Here is a 19,618-nt window from a genome sequence, read left to right as displayed (position 1 = left end):
GTGTGATAGATTTTTAAAATTAGAAAACTTAAAAGGTCGAGAAGTTTCTTGCCTAAGGTTATATTAATTGGTGGCAGAGTTGAGTTCATTGTAACCGTTATCAGCTAAACACTATTTCTATGAACCATTTACTGGGTCATTAAAATATTTTAGTACAAAGAAACTTTCTCTGAAACATATTTCTCTTAATAGTATTTATGATAATGGAATTTTGTTTATACAGTGACACCTAAAGAAGAGCTCATTTTTAATCCATTTTGGCCTATTTGTCTTCTGGAGATCTTTATTTTATTTTCTAAAGTCACATTAGTAAAAATCTGTTTTAAATGTAGCAGTTTTATTTCTAGGTAAAATGGATTTTAACTGGAAATGAATTATTTATATATTCTTTTAAGATACTGGTGCTTTATACTTCATTAAATATCCAGGGAGTGTTAATTGAGAAAACATGGTTGTTATCTTTACAACTATTACATTCTAAAATACAAATTCTTTGAGTATGTAACTTCTATTGATCATAGCAAGGATTTCCAAATTAGAATAACATCAATACTAATAATGAAAGTAGGAGCAACAACAAGAAAACAAAATTATTATCCTATAAATCTGTATATCCCTCTACATGTATAAAATGCTTTGAGACAGAGTTTTGGCTTTACATTTATTATCTAGATTAATATTGAATTAGAATACTGTCTTGTCAAATCATCACTGGTATAATTCACATTGCTTAAAGATAAACTTTCTCATTTTGAGGATTATGCATAATGCTTTATATAAACCTATAACAATATAAAAAGAAGGAAAACCATATATTTTTATTCTGGAGAAGGATTTTGGCTTTCATTCACTGGCAGCAATATAATTGAGTTGGAACTATGAAATTCTCTTGAGAATTTTGTTAAACCATTTTGTGAAAATAAGCATTTAAGGTAAATGATGTGTCAGTATTTAAAGGTTATAGACAGGTAATATAAGAAGAAAAAATAAAGTACTTATCAATAAGCACATAATAAATTATAAGAATTACTGTTTTAAGATGGATTAATAAAGTCAATGATATAATTTTGTTCTTACTTCCCAAATACACTGATGATGGGCTATTTTTTAAGCAACATCTAAATTTCTGGTTTCTTCTATATCATATTGAGAATAGAGAAAGTGACTAGTCATATTAGATATAAATACATACCATAAATATCACAAATTTAAAAAAAAGTACTGGCTAGTGATAATCAAATTACTGAAACAACATACAGAATGACCATAAAGAAATCTTGAAGTATGTATTTATGAATATGTTATCTTATTAACACATGCATCTATTAACTAAATACTATATAATATTAAATATATTAAAGAGTTAATATACTCATGCATCAGTATATTATAATCATGATAACATTTCTTCATATAAATTAACTTACACATTATTATTGATTTAAATTAATTTAACTAATATATAATATACAATTTATATATTAATGTTGTTTCCATTCATTGGGAAAGCACTGGATTATTTTGTAAGTGACACAATCACAACAGATATCTAGCTAAAGGAAAAACAAATAGGAAAACCTGCACACTAAATATAAAGATAAGTTCTAGATGAATTACATATTTAAATATATTTTTAAAAAACTCTACAAGAGGTTAGAAAATAATTTAGTAGTCTATTTTCACAATGTTTGAAGGAGAAAATCTTTCTAACCAAGACAGGTGACTCAGGGAATAGAAAAGAAAGGGCTATCCAATGATAAAACTGCAAAAAAAAAAAAAAAAAAGAATAAACCTATGGGGAAATTCTATAATTAAACACAATAAACAAATAACAGATTGAAAGAAGTTATCTCCCAGGGACATATCAAAAATGTTTTCTAGATTAATAGGAAGCAACACTTCCAAATCCATTCTATGAAGCCACCAGTACCCTGATACCAAAACCAGATAAAGATAAAGAAGAAAAAAATTACAGGCCAATATCTTTCAAGAATATAGATATAAAAATACTCAATAAAACATTAGCAAAATCAATTCAACAATACATATAAAAGGACCATACACCATGATCAAGTTGGATTCATTCAGAGTTGCAAGGATGGTCTGACATATGCAAATCAATCAAAGTTACATATCATATCAGCAAAAGAAACAACAAAACTACATGATTATCTCAATAGATGACAAAAAACTGGTTGACAATGTTCATACTTTTTGTATTATTAACATGCCCATACTACCCAAAACAATCTATAGATTTAATGTAATCCCTATAAAAACACCCATGACATTTTTCACAGAACTAGTAGAACAGATAATCCTAAAATTCATACAGAACAATAAAAGACCCAGAATTGCCAAAACAATTCTGAGGAAAAGGAACAAAATTGGAAGCACAGTCCTTCAGACTATACTACAAAGCTACAGTAATCAACACAATGTGGTTTCAACACAAAACAGACATGTAGATCAATGTAACAGAGCAGATAGCCCCCAAATAATTCCAATCCACACATCTATAATCAATTAATCCACAACAAAGGAGGCAAGAAAATATAATGGAGGAAAGACAGTCTCTTCAACAAGTGGTATTGGGAAAGCTACACATACATCAATGAAATTAGAATACCTCCTTACATTTTATGGGCTTCTCAGGCAGCTCAATGGTAAAGAATCTTCCTGCTATTGCAGGAAATACAAGAGATGCAGGTTCAATCCCTGCATTGAGAAGATCCACTGGAGGAGGCCATAGTGACCCACTTCAGTATTCCTGCCTGGAAAACTCCATAGTCAGAGGAGCCCGGTAGCCCCTGGGGTCACAAAGAGTTGGACACGACTGAGCAACTGTGAATGAGCACACACAGTTGCATCACACATACAAATAAACCCAAAATGGTTTAAAAACCTAAATATAAGACGTGACACCATAAAATTCCTAGAAGAGAACATAAGCAAAACATTCTCTGACATAAATTACAGCAATATTTTCTTAAGTCAGTCTCCCAAGGCAAAAGAAATAAAAGCAAAATAAACTAATGAGACATGATCAAACTCAAAAGCACTTGTACTGCAAGGGAAACTGTTAACAAAATGAAAGGACAACCTATGAAATGGGAGAAAAGATTTGCAAATGATGTGACTGACAAGGGATTAATCCCTAAAATATACAAACAACTCAATACTGAAGAAACAAAAAACCCTACCAAAAATGAGGCAGAAAATAGACGTATCTCCAAAGAAGATAGACAGATGGCCAACAAGCACACGTAAAGATGTTCAGGTCACTAATTACTAGAGAAACGCAAATCAAAACCACGGCGAGGTATCACCTCACACTGGTCAGAATAGCCATCATCCAAAAGCCTACAAATAATAAATGCTGAAGAGAATGTAAAGAAAAGAGAACTCTCCTACACTGCTGGTGGGAACGTAAACTGGTATGGCCACTATGGAAAACAGTATAGAATTTCCTTAAAAAAAAAACTAAAAATAGAGTTTCCATATGACCTAGTAATCCCATTGCTGGGCATATAGCCAGAAAAGATAGAAACTCGAATTCAAAAAGATATATGCACCCCAGTGTTCACAGAACACTATTTACAATAACCAGGATATGGAAACAACCCAAGTGTCCAACAACAGATGATTGGCTTAAGAAGATGTGACATATATGCACACGCACGTGCACACACACACACAATGGAGTGCTGCTCAGCCATAAGAAGAAATATTGTCATTTGTAGCAATATAGATAAACATAGAGAATATTATACTTAGTGAAGTAAGTCAGACAGAAAAAAAATATTAAGGACATCACATGTGGAATCTAAAAATAATACAAATGAATCTATATATAGAACAGAAATAAGCGCATAGACATAGAAAACAAATTTTGGGTTACCAAAGAAGAAAGGGAAGAGAGGAGGGATAAATTAGAAGTATGTGATTAATGGATACAAACTATTATACATAAAATAGATAAGCAACAAGGATTTACTATACTATATAGGGAACTATATTATTATGATAAACTATCACTTTGCAGGTCCAACTGAAACAATATTGTAAATCAACTGTACTTCAATTAAAAAAAGGTTTTCAACTGATGACATGAAAAAGTGTTGCAAATTAATGGCAGATGTAAAACAACCTAATATCATTTAAAATGGGCAAAAGTTGTGAAAATACAATTTACATGAAGCCAAATGTAAACACTAATGTTAGGTCTGAAACTTCTGCTTCCTGGAACCCAATAGGTTTCTTACAATGGCCAACTGAATGGTATCATGTTGACAACAGAGACATTAATTTTCAAAGAAAGGGGATGCTCCCTAACATTTATCTGTCTACCTACACATCTACATTTAAATAAAGCTAAATTAGAATATTTAAGTTACACGAAAATGACTAAAATTATATTTGATTAGTTTCAGTTAGATATACATAATTATGTGGAAAAAGAAAGGCCTGATGTTTTAAAGAAAGATATAAATAGAGCAACATGGTTAAATGTATCTTCTCTATGTTCTTTTCTGCCAGGAATCTTTAACCAGAAGTAGGATTCCCTAACATTGAGATTGCTCTGCAGACAACAATCTAAATTGAGGCTCTAAATCTTTTCTTTTAAATCGAAGATAAAATTTAAGTAGCCCTTACAGAAATTATTTACATTGTGTAAAATGTTTTGAATAGTGTGCTAATCCTTTTACCACTGCATCATGGAATATCATGAGTAATAAAGTGATATGATAGTCCTTATATGAGCACTTTTAATTATATTCATCTTATTAAAATGATTCAAGGTTTTTTATTCTTGAGCAGAGAAAAGTGTTACTTTCAGTAAAGCCTTTTTGTTATCTAAGAAGCAATAAGATAAAATATAATAGTGAGCTTTTATGCTTAAAATAAGGAAGACATTATTAAGTATAAATAATCAAAAGGTATTTTGTACTATGTGAAAACAAACTGTATATTTTCTATTGTACTTGTCAAAAAGAATGAGATATGTTGCCAATACTATCACTATTTTCAGAAGGTGATCAAAAGTAGTTTTAAGCATGATTTGCCTATTAGAACACTTGTAAAAATATTTTAAAAATAAAATGTAAATGTTTTTGAAGGCACAAAGCTGATGAACTAGTGAAAATACATAAAATGACACTGATACCAAGATTTAATTTCACAGAAATGTCATTTCTTTCTACAAATATAAAGTTGCAATTTAAATTATAACTTTAAAATAATCCCAGTAAATATTTTCTCAGGTTTTCTCTAGAGGTAGTCAAGTTTATTATAAGGTTCATACAGATAAATAAACAGCGAATAACAGCCAATAAAAATCTTAGAAAGGAAAAGCAATATGACAGCGCTATCTTCAATACATACTAAAGAAAGAAAGAAAGTGAAGTCGCTCAGTCATGTCCAACTCTTTGCGACCCCGTGGACTGTAGCCCGCCAGGCTCCTCTGTCCATGGGATTCTCCAGGCAAGAATACTGGAGTGGGTTGCCATTTCCTTCTCCAGGGGATCTTCCCAACCCAGGGATTGAACCCGGGTCTCCCGCATTGCAGGCAGACACTTTATCCTCTGAGCCACCAGGGAAGCTAAAGCACATTATAAAGCCTCTCTAATTGAAAATGTAATTTGGGCTCTAAAAGACAGATCAGTGGAATAGTAGAGATAATTCAGAAAGAACTGAAGTACATATGGCAGTTTAGTCTATGATAATGTTGGCATGTCAAATCAGTAGGGATAAGATGGGCTTTTAAATAAATCTTGAAGAAATACAGTAGACAATCATTTGGATAAATTAGAGGAAGAGAAACACCATATTCTTGGATTGAAAAACTCAATAACTTAGTATTTCTAAGATGCCAGTTGCTCACAAATTAACATATAGTTTCAATACATTTAAATTAAAGTCCTCACAAGGGAACATGTGTATATCTGTGCTCCTGTGTGTTTGGTAATTACTAGTTGATTCTGAAATTATTATGAAAGTTCAAAGCATCTAGAATAACTAAGACAATCTTGAAGAAGAGGAAAAATTTGAAGGGTTTATGTTAGTACATATTAAGACTTGCCATATGGTAGTTGAGATACACGGTATTGGTGCAAAAACCTATGAATAGACAACTAGAAAGGAACAGAATCTAGAAAAAAAACTCATACATATTCTGTCAATGGATTTAAGAGAAAAGTGTAATTGCAATTTAAGTAAGGAAAGGATGGCTTTTTCTATAGATGGTGATAGGACAACTATGTATACATAATGAACAAAACTGCTTTCAAATTGTAGTGCTGGCAAAGACTCTTGAGAATCCCTTGGACTGTAAAGAGATCAAACCAGTCAATCCTAAAGGAAATCAACACTGAATACTCATTGAAAGGACTGATGTTGAAGCTGAAGCTCTAATACTTTGGCCACCTGGTGTGAAGAGCTGACTCACTGAAAAAGACACCGATGCTGGGAAAGATTGAGGACAGGAAGAGAAGGGGGTAACAGAGGATGAGATGGTTGGACAGCATCACTGATTAATGGACATGAATTTGAGCAAACTCCAGGAGATAGTGAAGGACGGAGGAGCCTGGCGCGCTGCACTCCATGGGGTCACAAAGAGTCAGGACACGACTTAGTGACTGAATAATAACAAAACAATGAATAAAATGAACCTTGATTCTGACATCTTATCATATTTAAGATTATTAAGTATCAGGAAAAGTGAACAATAATGCTTCTACTAAAAAGAAGATTTATCTTTATGACTTTATGCCCCAAGCTATCAAGATTATTGCCAATATACAGTACCTAGGTACCAACTTTTTGGGAGAATTGCCTTCAGCAGAAGAGAGTCATCTGACCCAGTTAAACTCCTTTCTAGGATTAGACTACATTTCATGATGAATTGATGGGGTTGGGGTGGGAGGGATGGGCGTGAGTAAATGAGATGCAAAATCCTGGCCTCCTCATCTCCAACTGGGGAAACTCTGAAGCGCTATCCTTGTTTCAGTGCTTGCCAGGGTGTGAGCTGACACTTCTGTCCTCACCTCCCTCTGTTCAGTTTTGTTTCAGCCTCTCTTTCTCAGCGCTGCAGACCCTCATATATTGCCCACGAGGACACTTGCTGCACACCAACCTCCTTCTCAGAGACTGCTTTCCAGGAAGACTTCTTTTTTTTTTTTGCAAGAGTGGCATTTATGATACTTCTGAGTGAAACTTGGACAGATATTTAAAGTTTTCATTTTATTTTTACTGACGTTTATAGCGATCTTCTGTTTAAAACAAAATTGCATAATTGGGTAAGAGTCCAAGCCCTACATTCGAACCTAAGTTCCAGCACATACTGTGAGTGTGATCCTGGATATAACTTATCAGCATAAGTTACACATCTCAGTATACTCATCTCACACAGCACTATTAATGGAATCTGTCTCCTAGGGTTGTTGTGAAGACTAAATAAATTGATATTTATAAAGTGTTTAGTTTCTGGAACAGAGTATATTGTTACTGCTCATGACAAGTGACACTGCTTTCTACTAAAATACTATTAGGTAAATTATATAGGGGATACTAGGAAATGCCAAAGTTTGTGAAAGTGGTATGAATAATAGAAATTTGCTGAGTTTTTAAATTAAAATGCTGAATGAACAGAATATATAAAGGATTAGGAATAGCAAAAGGAGATACAAGGGTGAGTCATTTTTTAATATAGCTAGATATAAATATAGATATCTATAAAGTTGGATACTCTTAAAACATAAATATGAATATAAAAATAGATATCTACTGTTCTGTAATATATCCTCTTCTAGAAAAGGTATTGACCAAGGCAACAAGACTTTCATCAATGAGTAGTTGATGAAAATTAAAATCATTTCTCTCCTAACCGTTTCACCTAAAAAGCAGTTTTCAGAAGAAAAATAACTGCTATTTATTGCTTTATTCATTTTTCAGAAATATATTTCCTGGCATGCATTGGCAGTGTGCTAGATCCTGTTTCATCTAAAACTGAGAAAATCAAGAATTCATCTTTGCATTTACCTATTTTCACCTATGCAAATAATATTAATAACCAATACCTGTACATAATTTTAATGTTTAGACATTTCATCACATGCACAACTGCATTTGTTCAAAAAATACCTTTTCAGGAAAAAAATATCCTATTAGGTAAAATTGATTTCTACTTTTTCTGATTTCCAAAACAGGGTCTAGAGAGTACAGAAACCAGCTCAAGCTAACACAGCTTTTCCACATTACAATTAAAAAAAAAAAAAAGATCAAGGGGGGAAAATAAAAAAAAGACAAACAAAAAAACAGAACACAGATTCTCACACTGCAAGTCTAATATCCTATTCCTGTAGTGTGGCTCCCTTCCTAAAGTCCTAGGTCTAACTTTACACATATATAGATTTGTAAAGCAGTGCCTACTCCCTAGTGCTACACTATGATATATAATAATGCTAATCTATGCCCCCCTCCCTTTCTCTTAACTAACACAGCCAGAGGATCCATGAAAATGTTCCAGCTAAGATTTATTTTTTCTCAAGAGTTTAATCTTGATTTTCCTTCAGTGACATTTGAATACTTACTAGTAAAAGAGAAAAAAAAATACTGCAACTCTTATACATGTCTCAGCGTTATAGAAGGATGTCTTCTGAGATCACAATTCACCTATACTCTTGTATAGGAGGAGGGGGAGGGGGAGGAGGGGGAGGGGGAGGAGAAAAGGACACACTTTTTTCTTTTTAACATTCCCTCATCTTAATCATGTAATTTTTTTTTTCTTTAAGCCCAGAGCTAATGATTATACAACAAAACAACCCATTTTGCTCAAGGATATGTTTTGCCTTAATCTCTGCGCCAATGATTATATAACAACAACATATCCTGTTCAAGGACATGTTTCTTGTCATCTTAAACTGTATGTTGTGAGGGTGGGTCTGGTAAGCCCTTTACAACCTTGAGACAATCTTTTGATTTACTGTAATAACCAACTGAAAAAGTATATAGCTCCCTTGCTGAGACTAGCGAGGGGGGCACTTTCCGTCCCCCTTCTGATGTCTATGTCAGAAGCTTTCTCTGTTCCTTTTCCACTGTAATAAAACTTGAGTGATCAAGCCTGTCCCTGATCCTGAAGCTAAACTCTCTTCAAGAGATCACGAATCCGACATCAATCACTGTAAGCTATAACAACTATGTAATGATTTGGTGATCCGTGCTCAGTTGCGTCCAACGCTTTGTGACCCCAAGGACTGTAGCCCGTCAGGCTCCTCTGTCCATGGCATTCCCCAGGCAAGAAACACTGGAGTGGGTTGCCATTTCCTGCTCCAGGGGATCTCCTCAAGCCAGGGATCAAACTCGCATCTCTTGTGTCTCTATACTTCCCTAATCAGTATTTGTGGAGAAGGAAATGGTAACCCATTCCAGCATTCTTGCCAGGGGAAATCTCATGGAGAGAGGAACCTGGCAGGCTACTGTCCCACGGGTTGCAAAGAGTCAGACATGACTGAGTGACTACACACACACACACACACACACACACAATCCGTATTTGTTCCTATTTCAATGAAACAGAAAAATTTTTTATAAAAGAAAGGAAAAGAAAACTTAGCTACCATTTAAATTAATATCTATTTGAATATTAGTGACTGAACTTATTTTTAGTCACTGTTTGGCCATCTGTACTTTCTCTTTTGTGAACTGCAGTTCATACTTCTTTCAATATATTGCAAAGAAACAGAAAACAAAGATGTTGAAATCAGACATACGGTAGTCTGGCTTTGTTAGCAAACAACTGTTTTGATGTTGTGTAAGTTAATTTTTCTGAACTGCAATCTCCTTGATTCAATAAGAATAACACCTAAAACATGGAGTTATTGTATTACTAAATTAATAAGGTTCAGAATGCTGATATAATGACTAGAGTAAAAATAAGTCATGAACCCACTTATATTTAAATGTCAGTAGTAGTTACTGATTTTAGCCATTATTTTTAAATTAATTAAGATAATCTATATTTTATATTTACAATAATTATTAAGATTATTTTTTGCAATTAAAGATATTTTAAGCAAAGTCATAGTTTGTGAGCTTTAGATTTTTAAGCAACTTCATTATTTCTTATGCCTTATAATTTTTTCCTATTCATCAATATGCAAATGGGATGACTAAAAGATACACACCCTAAAATACATTTTCACTGAATTGTCAGCTTTGCAAAGATGGAATTATTTTTCATAAGTGTAAGCAACTTTAGCACACTAGGTATTTTTAATTTTCCAAAATCTTCTTTGACTCACACACTTATGTATTAAGTGATGTGACATTCAATTATTCAAAATCTCAGAGATAACATTTTTTTACAAGTTGTATTCATGCATCATGGAATGAAAAAGTGAAGATGTGATGACTATACACAGAGGTTATATTATCCATATTTTTCTGTCAACGTACTAAAAAAAATCTGTGAAAATTTTTAACTTGTATATTTCATTTTCATTAAATATTTACTAAGACAATAAGACATATATTTATCATCTCTGAAATGTGACAGCATACAGAATGACAGAACATAAAGGCAGAAATCCCGTACCTTTTGTGTGAGTCACACCACTAATCTTGAAGGCAGAAGTCTCCTCGAGGAAGCTGTCCCAGATTTGAGCCATGACAAGACGCTTGGGCTTTTCCTCACCTAATCAAAATATAAAGAGATAATAGACTTCAATGTCACATTAAAGAGGACAAAAACCAGTGGAGACTGAAATAGAAGCAAAATTTCCTTTTAATGGGAAATCTTCAGATCATTTTTCAAGGTATATTTAAGATTAGATTTAAATGACATTTCTGAAGCAGATATTCATCACTATTAATGGTTTTCTCTATAATATTAAAAAATCAACTTATAAAATCAACTCATAAATTCTTAGAATTTTCATTTAAACTATTAAAATTAAAAGATACTAAAGAGATCATGTTTGAGTTCACCATCTAAAAACAGATTATAGTAGTTAGTTAATAACTATACATGCATAAATACACACTTTTCCAATGTTAATAATTTAAACTAACCACTACAAAAATCAATCAATTATTCAAAATGTGCTTATGGGTTATATAATAAGTACTTGCTTTTAGTGCTACCATGTATAAAAAGTAAAAGTCTCTGTCAGCACTTACATTTATAATCATAAACATATTGAACTAGATGTCAGCTGATAAGAAGGGGATTTTTGTGACATACAGTAAAATTGTATACATATTTACCATTTTGCCCATCAATACTACTTGTAGAAATACATCTTAAATATACAAAGACATTATTTGTATAGCAAAATGCATGGGGCACATTTGTATAGCAAATTATTTGAAATAATGAAAATATTTATGTACTAGAGACTAGTTGTATATAATCAATAGTGTAATAACAAAAAAAAAAACTGAGTACTAAAAGTCATAAAAATCTATGAGAAAGATGTCCATTAACCATTTTATTAGGATTTCAGACATGGGTAAAGTTAGCAAGGTGTAAAAGAAATCATACAGTATTCTACCCTTGTGTAAGAGGATGAAACAGAACCATGTGTGTATATATGCACTTATCCAAATATCTCATTTTTGCAGACATAAACATAGTATGGATAAATTAGAATCAAATGATGATGGCCATCTATATGGTTGATTGAGAAATTGGTAGATGGCTGAATTACAGGAATGGTATTTCTTTAAGTAGAACTTTTTATATAGATGAGTTTTGAATAATATATGTTTCACAAATTCAGTAATAAATTTAGAAAGTTTGAAAAAGCAAACCTAAAATTGAATTAAAATTAGAATTTAAGATATCCTAATTAGAAATTAAGAGACTCATCTTTACATAAATTGACAACACAACTATACAGAATAAAGAATTAAATACTGTGGCCATTTCATTGGCATATAGTTGCTTGTAGTAAATCTCTTATGATCTTTGTCATATAAGTTAACTATTTTTATTCTTCCTGTCAGTCATGTTTCCTTATGGTCCTTCAATAATTCAGGCCATATTATGATGCCAAGTCACCAAGGAATATGAGTACAAGAAGATATGCACATGGCAGCTAGAAAAAAAAAAAGAGTCCACAAAAGAAAGGGTGAGGAAGTTAGGACAGAGAGATCCCATCATTAAGAAAAGCAAAGGAAGAATCTCTTCATAAAGTAATGAAGAAAGTGGAAGAGAGGAAGATATCAGAGGTCAGCATCTTCCTTGGTCTCCAGTCTCTTCAGGTTGAAAGAAGAAGGGGGAGAACCTTTTAAGTCTAAACATTCTCCCAGGACACGGTGAGTTTACATTAAAGACTTTTAAATTAATTTTTAAAAAGAGAAAACATTTTTTATGATCAAGTTTACTATTTTTTCTTGTCATATAGGAGAAAAAAATTTTAGAACAATGAAATAAAATTAACAAATTAATTTTATTTTAATGCTAAAATTTTGATCCAATATGTTTTTATAACACTCATAGTGATACAACTGCCCTCAAAATTCCATTCCCTGGAAAGTTCCATTAATCAGCCTTGTGTATTCCCACACCAGGAACTGTAAGCCTGACAACTGGTACAAAGTTCACAAACACATATTTTCTTGGTGCCTACCTTAATTTATGGTTTCCAATCCCAGCCAAATATAATACCTTTTTTAATTTGAATTTTGTCAGCTCTATCTTCTTTTCCCTCCAGGCATTTATTTCAACCCACTGTGCCACTCTTCAAATCTCTTATCTCTTTTCCTCAGCAGATGAAAATATAAACCTAATTGCTCTTAATCCCAAAGTGTTTCTACTACCTACATTTTATCTACATTCACATTTGTTTTAAGGTACCATCATCTGTTCAAAGGTAGAAACACCCTTCCTGTTCAAGACTCTTCCTTCTACCTCAACCCTGATCCCAGTTCCCTCTGAGCTTTGGCCCATCAGTTAAACCCTACCGGCTTTATCTTTTAACTTTTGCTCAACCCTGGCTTCTTCCTTTGGCTTATACATATGCTTACATCTCTTCTGCATTAAAATGCTGACTTCCTTGAGCCTGCAATCAAGTTTTATTAAGCAGCATGTCTCCTCTCATTATAGTTGAAGTATCAATAAGGGCATTTTACATGAAATGACATTATGTTCTTAATTTTTCTTAATTATTTCACACCAAGAGCAGGAAGAGATGATCAGGAAAGATGAGAATTCTAACAGGTAATTGACAGTGTTCAGCATGAATTTAAAAAAAAATAGTAAACTTGTAAAAACAAAAAAAAATAGTAAATATACAATGAGGATAAGATACAGTTTTCCCACAATCAGATTGACAGAAGTTAAGGAGAATGCTGATACTCAGGGCTTACAAGGTTCAAGAAAATATACTGTAATATACTTGTGATGACAGCATGAATTCCAACAGTGTAACCATTCTGTAGAGTAAACTGGTTTTTATATCATAAGCCCTAACATTTGTGTTCTATTAGCCCTGAAATTGAACTTTATAAAAATGGATCATAGTAATAGTAGTAGCTTTAGCAGACATGGCAATAATAGTTGAAAAGTTAAAATTATTAATGTCCATTATTAGATTTAAAATGTGTTTCATAAAACGTATAGTATAATAGTTGATCTTTATTTCAGACTCATATTATTTGGTCATTTAATACAAAGTGATCAAGCACTTCACAAAACTGAATTAAAAAATACATCTTCAAAATGATATAAAAAGAGGAACAAGCTTGGATTTGAGCCAAAATTTAATCTGATTATGCTATTTAAATGGAAAAAAGGCAAAGGAAATAAAATTATAACACTAGAATTTTTATAAAGTTTTGAATAAGAAGCATTGATATATTTGAGTAATATCAAAAAAATTATAAAAATTTACTATGAATAATTTGCATATTTGGGTTTCCAGATAAAATTAGGAGAATTTGACTTGGTACACAGATTCCTAATTTCTGATTCTGGCTCCATCATTTTAGAGCTGTGATTCTGGCCATGATATTTCATTTCTTACACCTTATTTATGTTTTCTCTTTAAAAAATGATGCTGTTGAGCTAATGGATCTCTACAACGTGTCTACTACCTCTAAAATGCTTGGATTCTATGATAGAATAATAATTACAAAATAACATATGTAAGGTAAAAGAAAAACAACTTACCAGTTAGTATGATATCAATGAAAACCTCTTCTTTGGTGGGATTTTGGAAAGGTATAGGAACAGATGTCTGAAGATGAAGGGACGCAGTTACTTTTTGTATTTCATGAGGCTGGGGGAACAGTCCTATTCCGGAGAGGAGGAATATCCATTCTTTAAACTGGTTAAAGATAGAAATACATAACAGAGACGTCCTAATTACCTATTTTTCATTTGAGACACTTAATATAGAACACATAAAAATTTTGGCAGATAAAAAAGTATTGTGTTAATATTTAACATTTTAATGTTAATATTTATTATTAACATGTTAATATTTTATCTTTCCTGCCTGTTCCAAATTCCTTTTGATTTTACTGAAAAATCAATGTTTTTACACTGAAAAAAGGCCAAAGACCAGTATTAAACATATTTCAATGCATATAGGTTATTGATAACAACATATAAGAGAAATCTTAATGAAAGCCATGCATTTCTGTTCAAGGCTTTTTAAAAAATCAATTTGTCTAACAAACTGGGTACTAAACATTGTATGAACCTTCCAAAACATTAGAATTTCAAATGAATTTTAAACAGTTATCACATTAAAGAAAAGCAGGTGAGGCATAGACTGAAGTCTCATTAAAAAGAAGTGTGTACAACTTGTGTGTGTGTTTGTGTTCTCAGTTGGTCAGTCGTGTCCAACTCTTTGTGAGCCTGCCAAACTCGTCTGTTCATGGAATTTTCCAGACAAGAATACTGGAGTGGGTTGCCATTTCCTCCTCTAGGGATCAAACCTGCATCTCCTGCATTGGCAGGTGGATTCTTTATGACTGCGATTGTCATATTATTTATTCCCATTATCTAGTACAGGCTATGTTCTCTTATCACATGAAATGAAAGAATGACTCAAAAATTATGCGAAGGAGACTGAATGTGGCCACTGTTCTCATGCGCATTTCATAAAACTCTGTTTGAAAATGTTACCCTTGTATTCATTTAGAATAAAAGTCCCTTAAGACTCTGTTCTGCACTGAACACTTTACTAATGTTACTGACGAGTGAAGAGGTCATTAAACAAAAACTGACTAACAAGAAGAATTCAAGAGCCTCTTGATGAAAGTAAAAGAGGAGAGTGAAAAAGTTGGCTTAAAGCTCAACATTCAGAAAACTAAGATCATGGCATCCGGTTCCATCACTTCATGGCAAATAGATGGGGAAACAGTGGAGACAGTGGCTGGCTTTATTATTCTGGGCTCCAAAATCACTGCAGATGGTGATTGCAGCCATGAAATTAAGATGCTTACTCCTTGGAAGGAAAGTTATGACCAACCTAGACAGCATATTAAAAAGCAGACACATTACTTTGCCAACAAAGGTTCATCTAGTCAAGGCTATGGTTTTTCCAGTGGTCATGTATGGACGTGAGAGTTGGACTATAAAGAAAGCTGAGCACCAAAGAATTGATGTTTTTGAACTGTGATGCTGGAGAAGACTCTTGAGAGTCCCTTGACTGCAAGGAGATCCAACCAGTCCATCCTAAAGGAGATCAGTCCTGGGTGTTCATTGGAAGGACTGATGTTGAAGCTGAAACTCCAATACTTTGGCCTCCTGATGTGAAGAGCTGACTTACTTGAAAAGACCCTGATGCTGGGAAAGATTGAGGGCAGGAGGAGATGGGGACAACAGATGATGAGATGGTTGAATGGCATCACTGACTCGATGGACATGGGTTTGGGTGGACTCTGGGAGTTGGTGATGGACAGGGAGGCCTGGCGTTCTGCAGTTCATGGGGTCACAAAGACTCGGACACGACTGAGTGACTGAACTGAAACTGACTGACAATGTCCTAGTTTATCACCTCTAAAACTACAGAGATGTTTTCAAGCTTAAGTTCCAATAAAAAAAGGGAAACTTACTTTATGATTCTTTCTAAGTAGGATGGGTGGTGACAGCAAATCCATAAAATGCTGTCTTAGTAGTGAGTATTAAAAGCAAGTTTTATCTGCATATGTCTTCAAATGACTGCATTACTTTTATTTAGAGATTCTATGAGCATAGGTTCACTGTATTTTCACTTATGATGCCTGAGCTTGATCATACACAATTGATTGAGTGGAATCAAATATCAGGGTTCAATTACATTAACAACTGTTTTTTGTAAATTATTTCTTGGCTATTTTATAAAAGACATCATGGATGACAGAAATTGGCTTACTTTAAACAACTGGAAACAAGCTAAACTACAAAAACAGAAGATCATGTTTTCATTTTTCACCAAGTAGTCTGGAATACTGGAGCTTTTAAGTTAAACCATGTCCCACCATTCTTGGACATTTAATAACCAACAATCACCCTGCTGCTAAGTCACTTCAGCCGTGTCTGACTCTGTGCGACCCCATAGACAGCAGCCCACTAGGCTCCCCGGTCCCTGGGATTCTCCAGGCAAGAACACTGGAGTGGGTTGCCATTTCCTTCTCCAATGCATCAAAGTGAAAAGTGAAAGTGAAGTCGCTCAGTCGTGTCCGACTCTTAGCGACCTCATGGACTGCAGCCCACCAGGCTCCCCCGTCCATGGGATTTTCCAGGCAAGAGTACTGGAGTTGGGTGCCATTGCCTTCTCCAACAATCACCCTAGCATTGCTTAAATCATCAACCTAGGTTCACAGACAGAAATTAAAAAGTACCCTAGCAAATGTGTGCATTAAAAAGTGTAACATTTTTAGTTCATCTTTTATCTAAAACTTCATTGAAAGGAGACACAGTAAAGCAAAGATTCAATTCCAATGTTTCTGAAAAATGAAACAAGTGTAGGTAAAAGACAGTAGATCTGGCTCACACACTGGGCAGAGCTCAAGGGCATCTGAGCTTGCTAAGAATCAAGAGAGTTTTCCATAGACACAGGCTGCAAGGACCACAGACTCATGCTGGGTAATAAAATCACTTTGATTTGATCTTTTTTTCCTTCATTTCCACTATTCTGACCTTTAGATGCACAAAGTCACACAATCAAGTATAAATAAGTAATGGAAACTATTTGAAAATAAAAATGAAATGACTGAAAACCAAGAGAAAAATCTCAGAACATAATGTTTGATATCAAAGAGAAAGCCTGTTTGTCATATCTGCTGCTTACTATTGTTCCTCTTATCTTGTCATGCAGTAACACAATCTCTTTGAAGCATATTTTGAGTTTATGATATTCACAGTTGTGATGCCCTAACCAAATTAATCTCAGGGTTCAAAATCTACACAAACAACTTTAGCCTAAAGTTAGATTTCTTTCTTTTGTTTTTTTTTTATAATCCAGAGTTCTTCACATGGATCCAAACTGGAAGCAAATGAAATAAATTATAATCCATGGCCATTTCCTTAAGTTCAGCAAAGAACCATTTTCAGAAATAGTTACAAGTACTAACAGAATAGACTTTTTGATTAATCAGCTATTTAGTTGTGTGTGTTAGTTCAGATATATTCATCAGTGAAATCAAGAGAGGAACAAAAATCTATGTGAGTTTTTCCCTAGTGGTTAATGTAATTGCAAACTCACAGACTTAGAAAAGTAACCCTCAAATTTTATTTTTAAAACATTTTATTTCTATGTCTACACATTCATGATACATACTGCATTTTCAGAAAGTTTGTTCAATCAATACTTTAGGATGAAACAGTTTAGCCTGAAACAATTGTCAGTGAGTGTTAGTTGCTCAGTCATGTCTGACTCTTTGCAACCCCACGGACTGTAGTCTGCCAGGCTCCTTTGTCCATGGAATTCTCCAGATAAGAATATTGGAGTGGGTTGCCATTTCCTCCTCCAGGGGATCTTCCTGACCCAAGGATTGAACCTGGGTCTCCTGTATTGCAGGCAGATTCTTTACCATCTGAGCCAACAGGGAAGCCCCAAAATGTCAACTAGATGAATTAAGAGGAAGCCCTCAATGATTCAGAGATGAAAAAGGACCAAAAATAAATAAATAAATAAAGGCAAAAAAATAAAAAGAAAAGGCAGGAAAAATCACGAGGGTTAGGGTAATACATTGAAAAGGTTGATGTGATCTGGATGCTAGGTAAAAGCATGACATTGATTTAAGTCTCAGTTCAGTTCAGTCGCTCAGTCGTGTCAGACTCTGTGACCCCATGGACTGCAGCACGCCAGGCCTCCCTGTCCATCATCAACAAGTTTGACTTTACTCTAACTCATGTCCATTGAGTCAGTGACGCCATCCAACCATGTCATCCTCTGTCGCCCCCTTCTCCTTCCCTTCAATCTCTCCCAGCATCAGGGTCTTTTCAAATGAGTCAGTTAGATTTAAGTCTAACCAGAGATAAAACCTTGGAGATTTGCGATAGTTTGGAAGGAGAGGCTTAGAATAACTGAAAGCAAGGCCCAGTGTTAAAGTGACTGACAAAAAGTTTTGAGTTGATTACTAACTTGTTTGAGTTCGTTTGTGTTTGATAAAGAATTGTGAGTTTGACCTCTAGGCTAGGATTTTCTAAAGTTATCAAGATGAGGAACTCATCATTGCCCTGCTGATGTGCCAGACTACCTTGAGTAGATATAAGTTCCACCAGAAATGCAAGAAACTAAGTTATCTCCAAGAATGAAGATGAAAGGGCTGACGCTGCTATGAAGCAATGAGCTAAAAGATAAGTCATGTTCAAATTATCTTTGTGAAATAAAATATCTCTACTATACCTTCCATTCCGTATAAGAAGGATTACTGTTTATTTTCTTTAATACTTTCGACTCAATAGGACTTCCCTGGCAATCCAGTGGTTAAGACTCCATGGTCCCAATGCAGAGAGCATGGGTTTGATCCCTGGTTGGGGAACTAAGATTCCATATGGTGCCCAGGAAAAATATATATATATATATATGAAAAATATATATATACATATATATATATTTTTTGAGAGTCAAGTATAATCCACTGTATTGCTTCAGGCCATGTATTAGTCAGTAATCATATAAACAATTTAATAGCCTCAAAAACTTTTTTCTAAATTACACATTTTGGGGGGGAAAGAAGGCACTTGTGGCTCAGCTGGTAAAGAATCCACCTGCAATGCGGGAGACCTGGGTTTCCCTGGGTTGGGAAGATCCCGTGGAGAAGGGAAAGGCTACCCACTCCAGTATTCTGGCCTGGAGAATTCTATGGACTGTATAGTCCATGGGATCGCAAAGAGTTGGACACGACTGAGTGACTTTCCCTTTCACTTTCTTTTGAGTTACATACTGGCCTTTCACTGACATGGGGACCTCTGTGTTCTATTTGATTTCACTCCCTCCCAGATTACAGGATTTTCTAAGCTCCTTGGATATAAAGCAAACTCTTCCACTTACTTTACTCCCCCATCAACACCTGAAGAAGTAAAAAATAATAATGAACATACAAATAATGTAAAATTCTTACTGGCAGTAACAGTTATGACTTGGTAGTGTGCCTGTAGTTCTAAAAATAGTTATGA

At 34.0% G+C, this 19,618-nt stretch overlaps 1 protein-coding gene across 1 annotated transcript in view; it reads right to left on the bottom strand.

Annotated features, from left to right (window-relative positions):
* CFAP47 (cilia and flagella associated protein 47) overlaps positions 1-19,618 on the bottom strand; it is a 490,506-nt gene that overhangs the window by 87,657 nt on the left and 383,231 nt on the right. The window contains exons 56-57 of the mRNA XM_065916701.1: positions 14,174-14,330; positions 10,595-10,693 (exon numbers count right to left, since the gene is read on the bottom strand). Coding sequence (XP_065772773.1) covers positions 10,595-10,693; positions 14,174-14,330 — 256 coding nt within the window. The remainder of the gene's footprint in view (positions 1-10,594; positions 10,694-14,173; positions 14,331-19,618) is intronic.

The sequence above is a fragment of the Muntiacus reevesi genome, chromosome X (assembly GCF_963930625.1).
Source record: "Muntiacus reevesi chromosome X, mMunRee1.1, whole genome shotgun sequence".
Classification (NCBI taxonomy): Eukaryota; Metazoa; Chordata; class Mammalia; order Artiodactyla; family Cervidae; genus Muntiacus; species Muntiacus reevesi.
The sequence above is the reverse complement of the archived record's forward strand: the minus strand, read 5'-3'. Positions and strand labels throughout refer to the sequence as shown.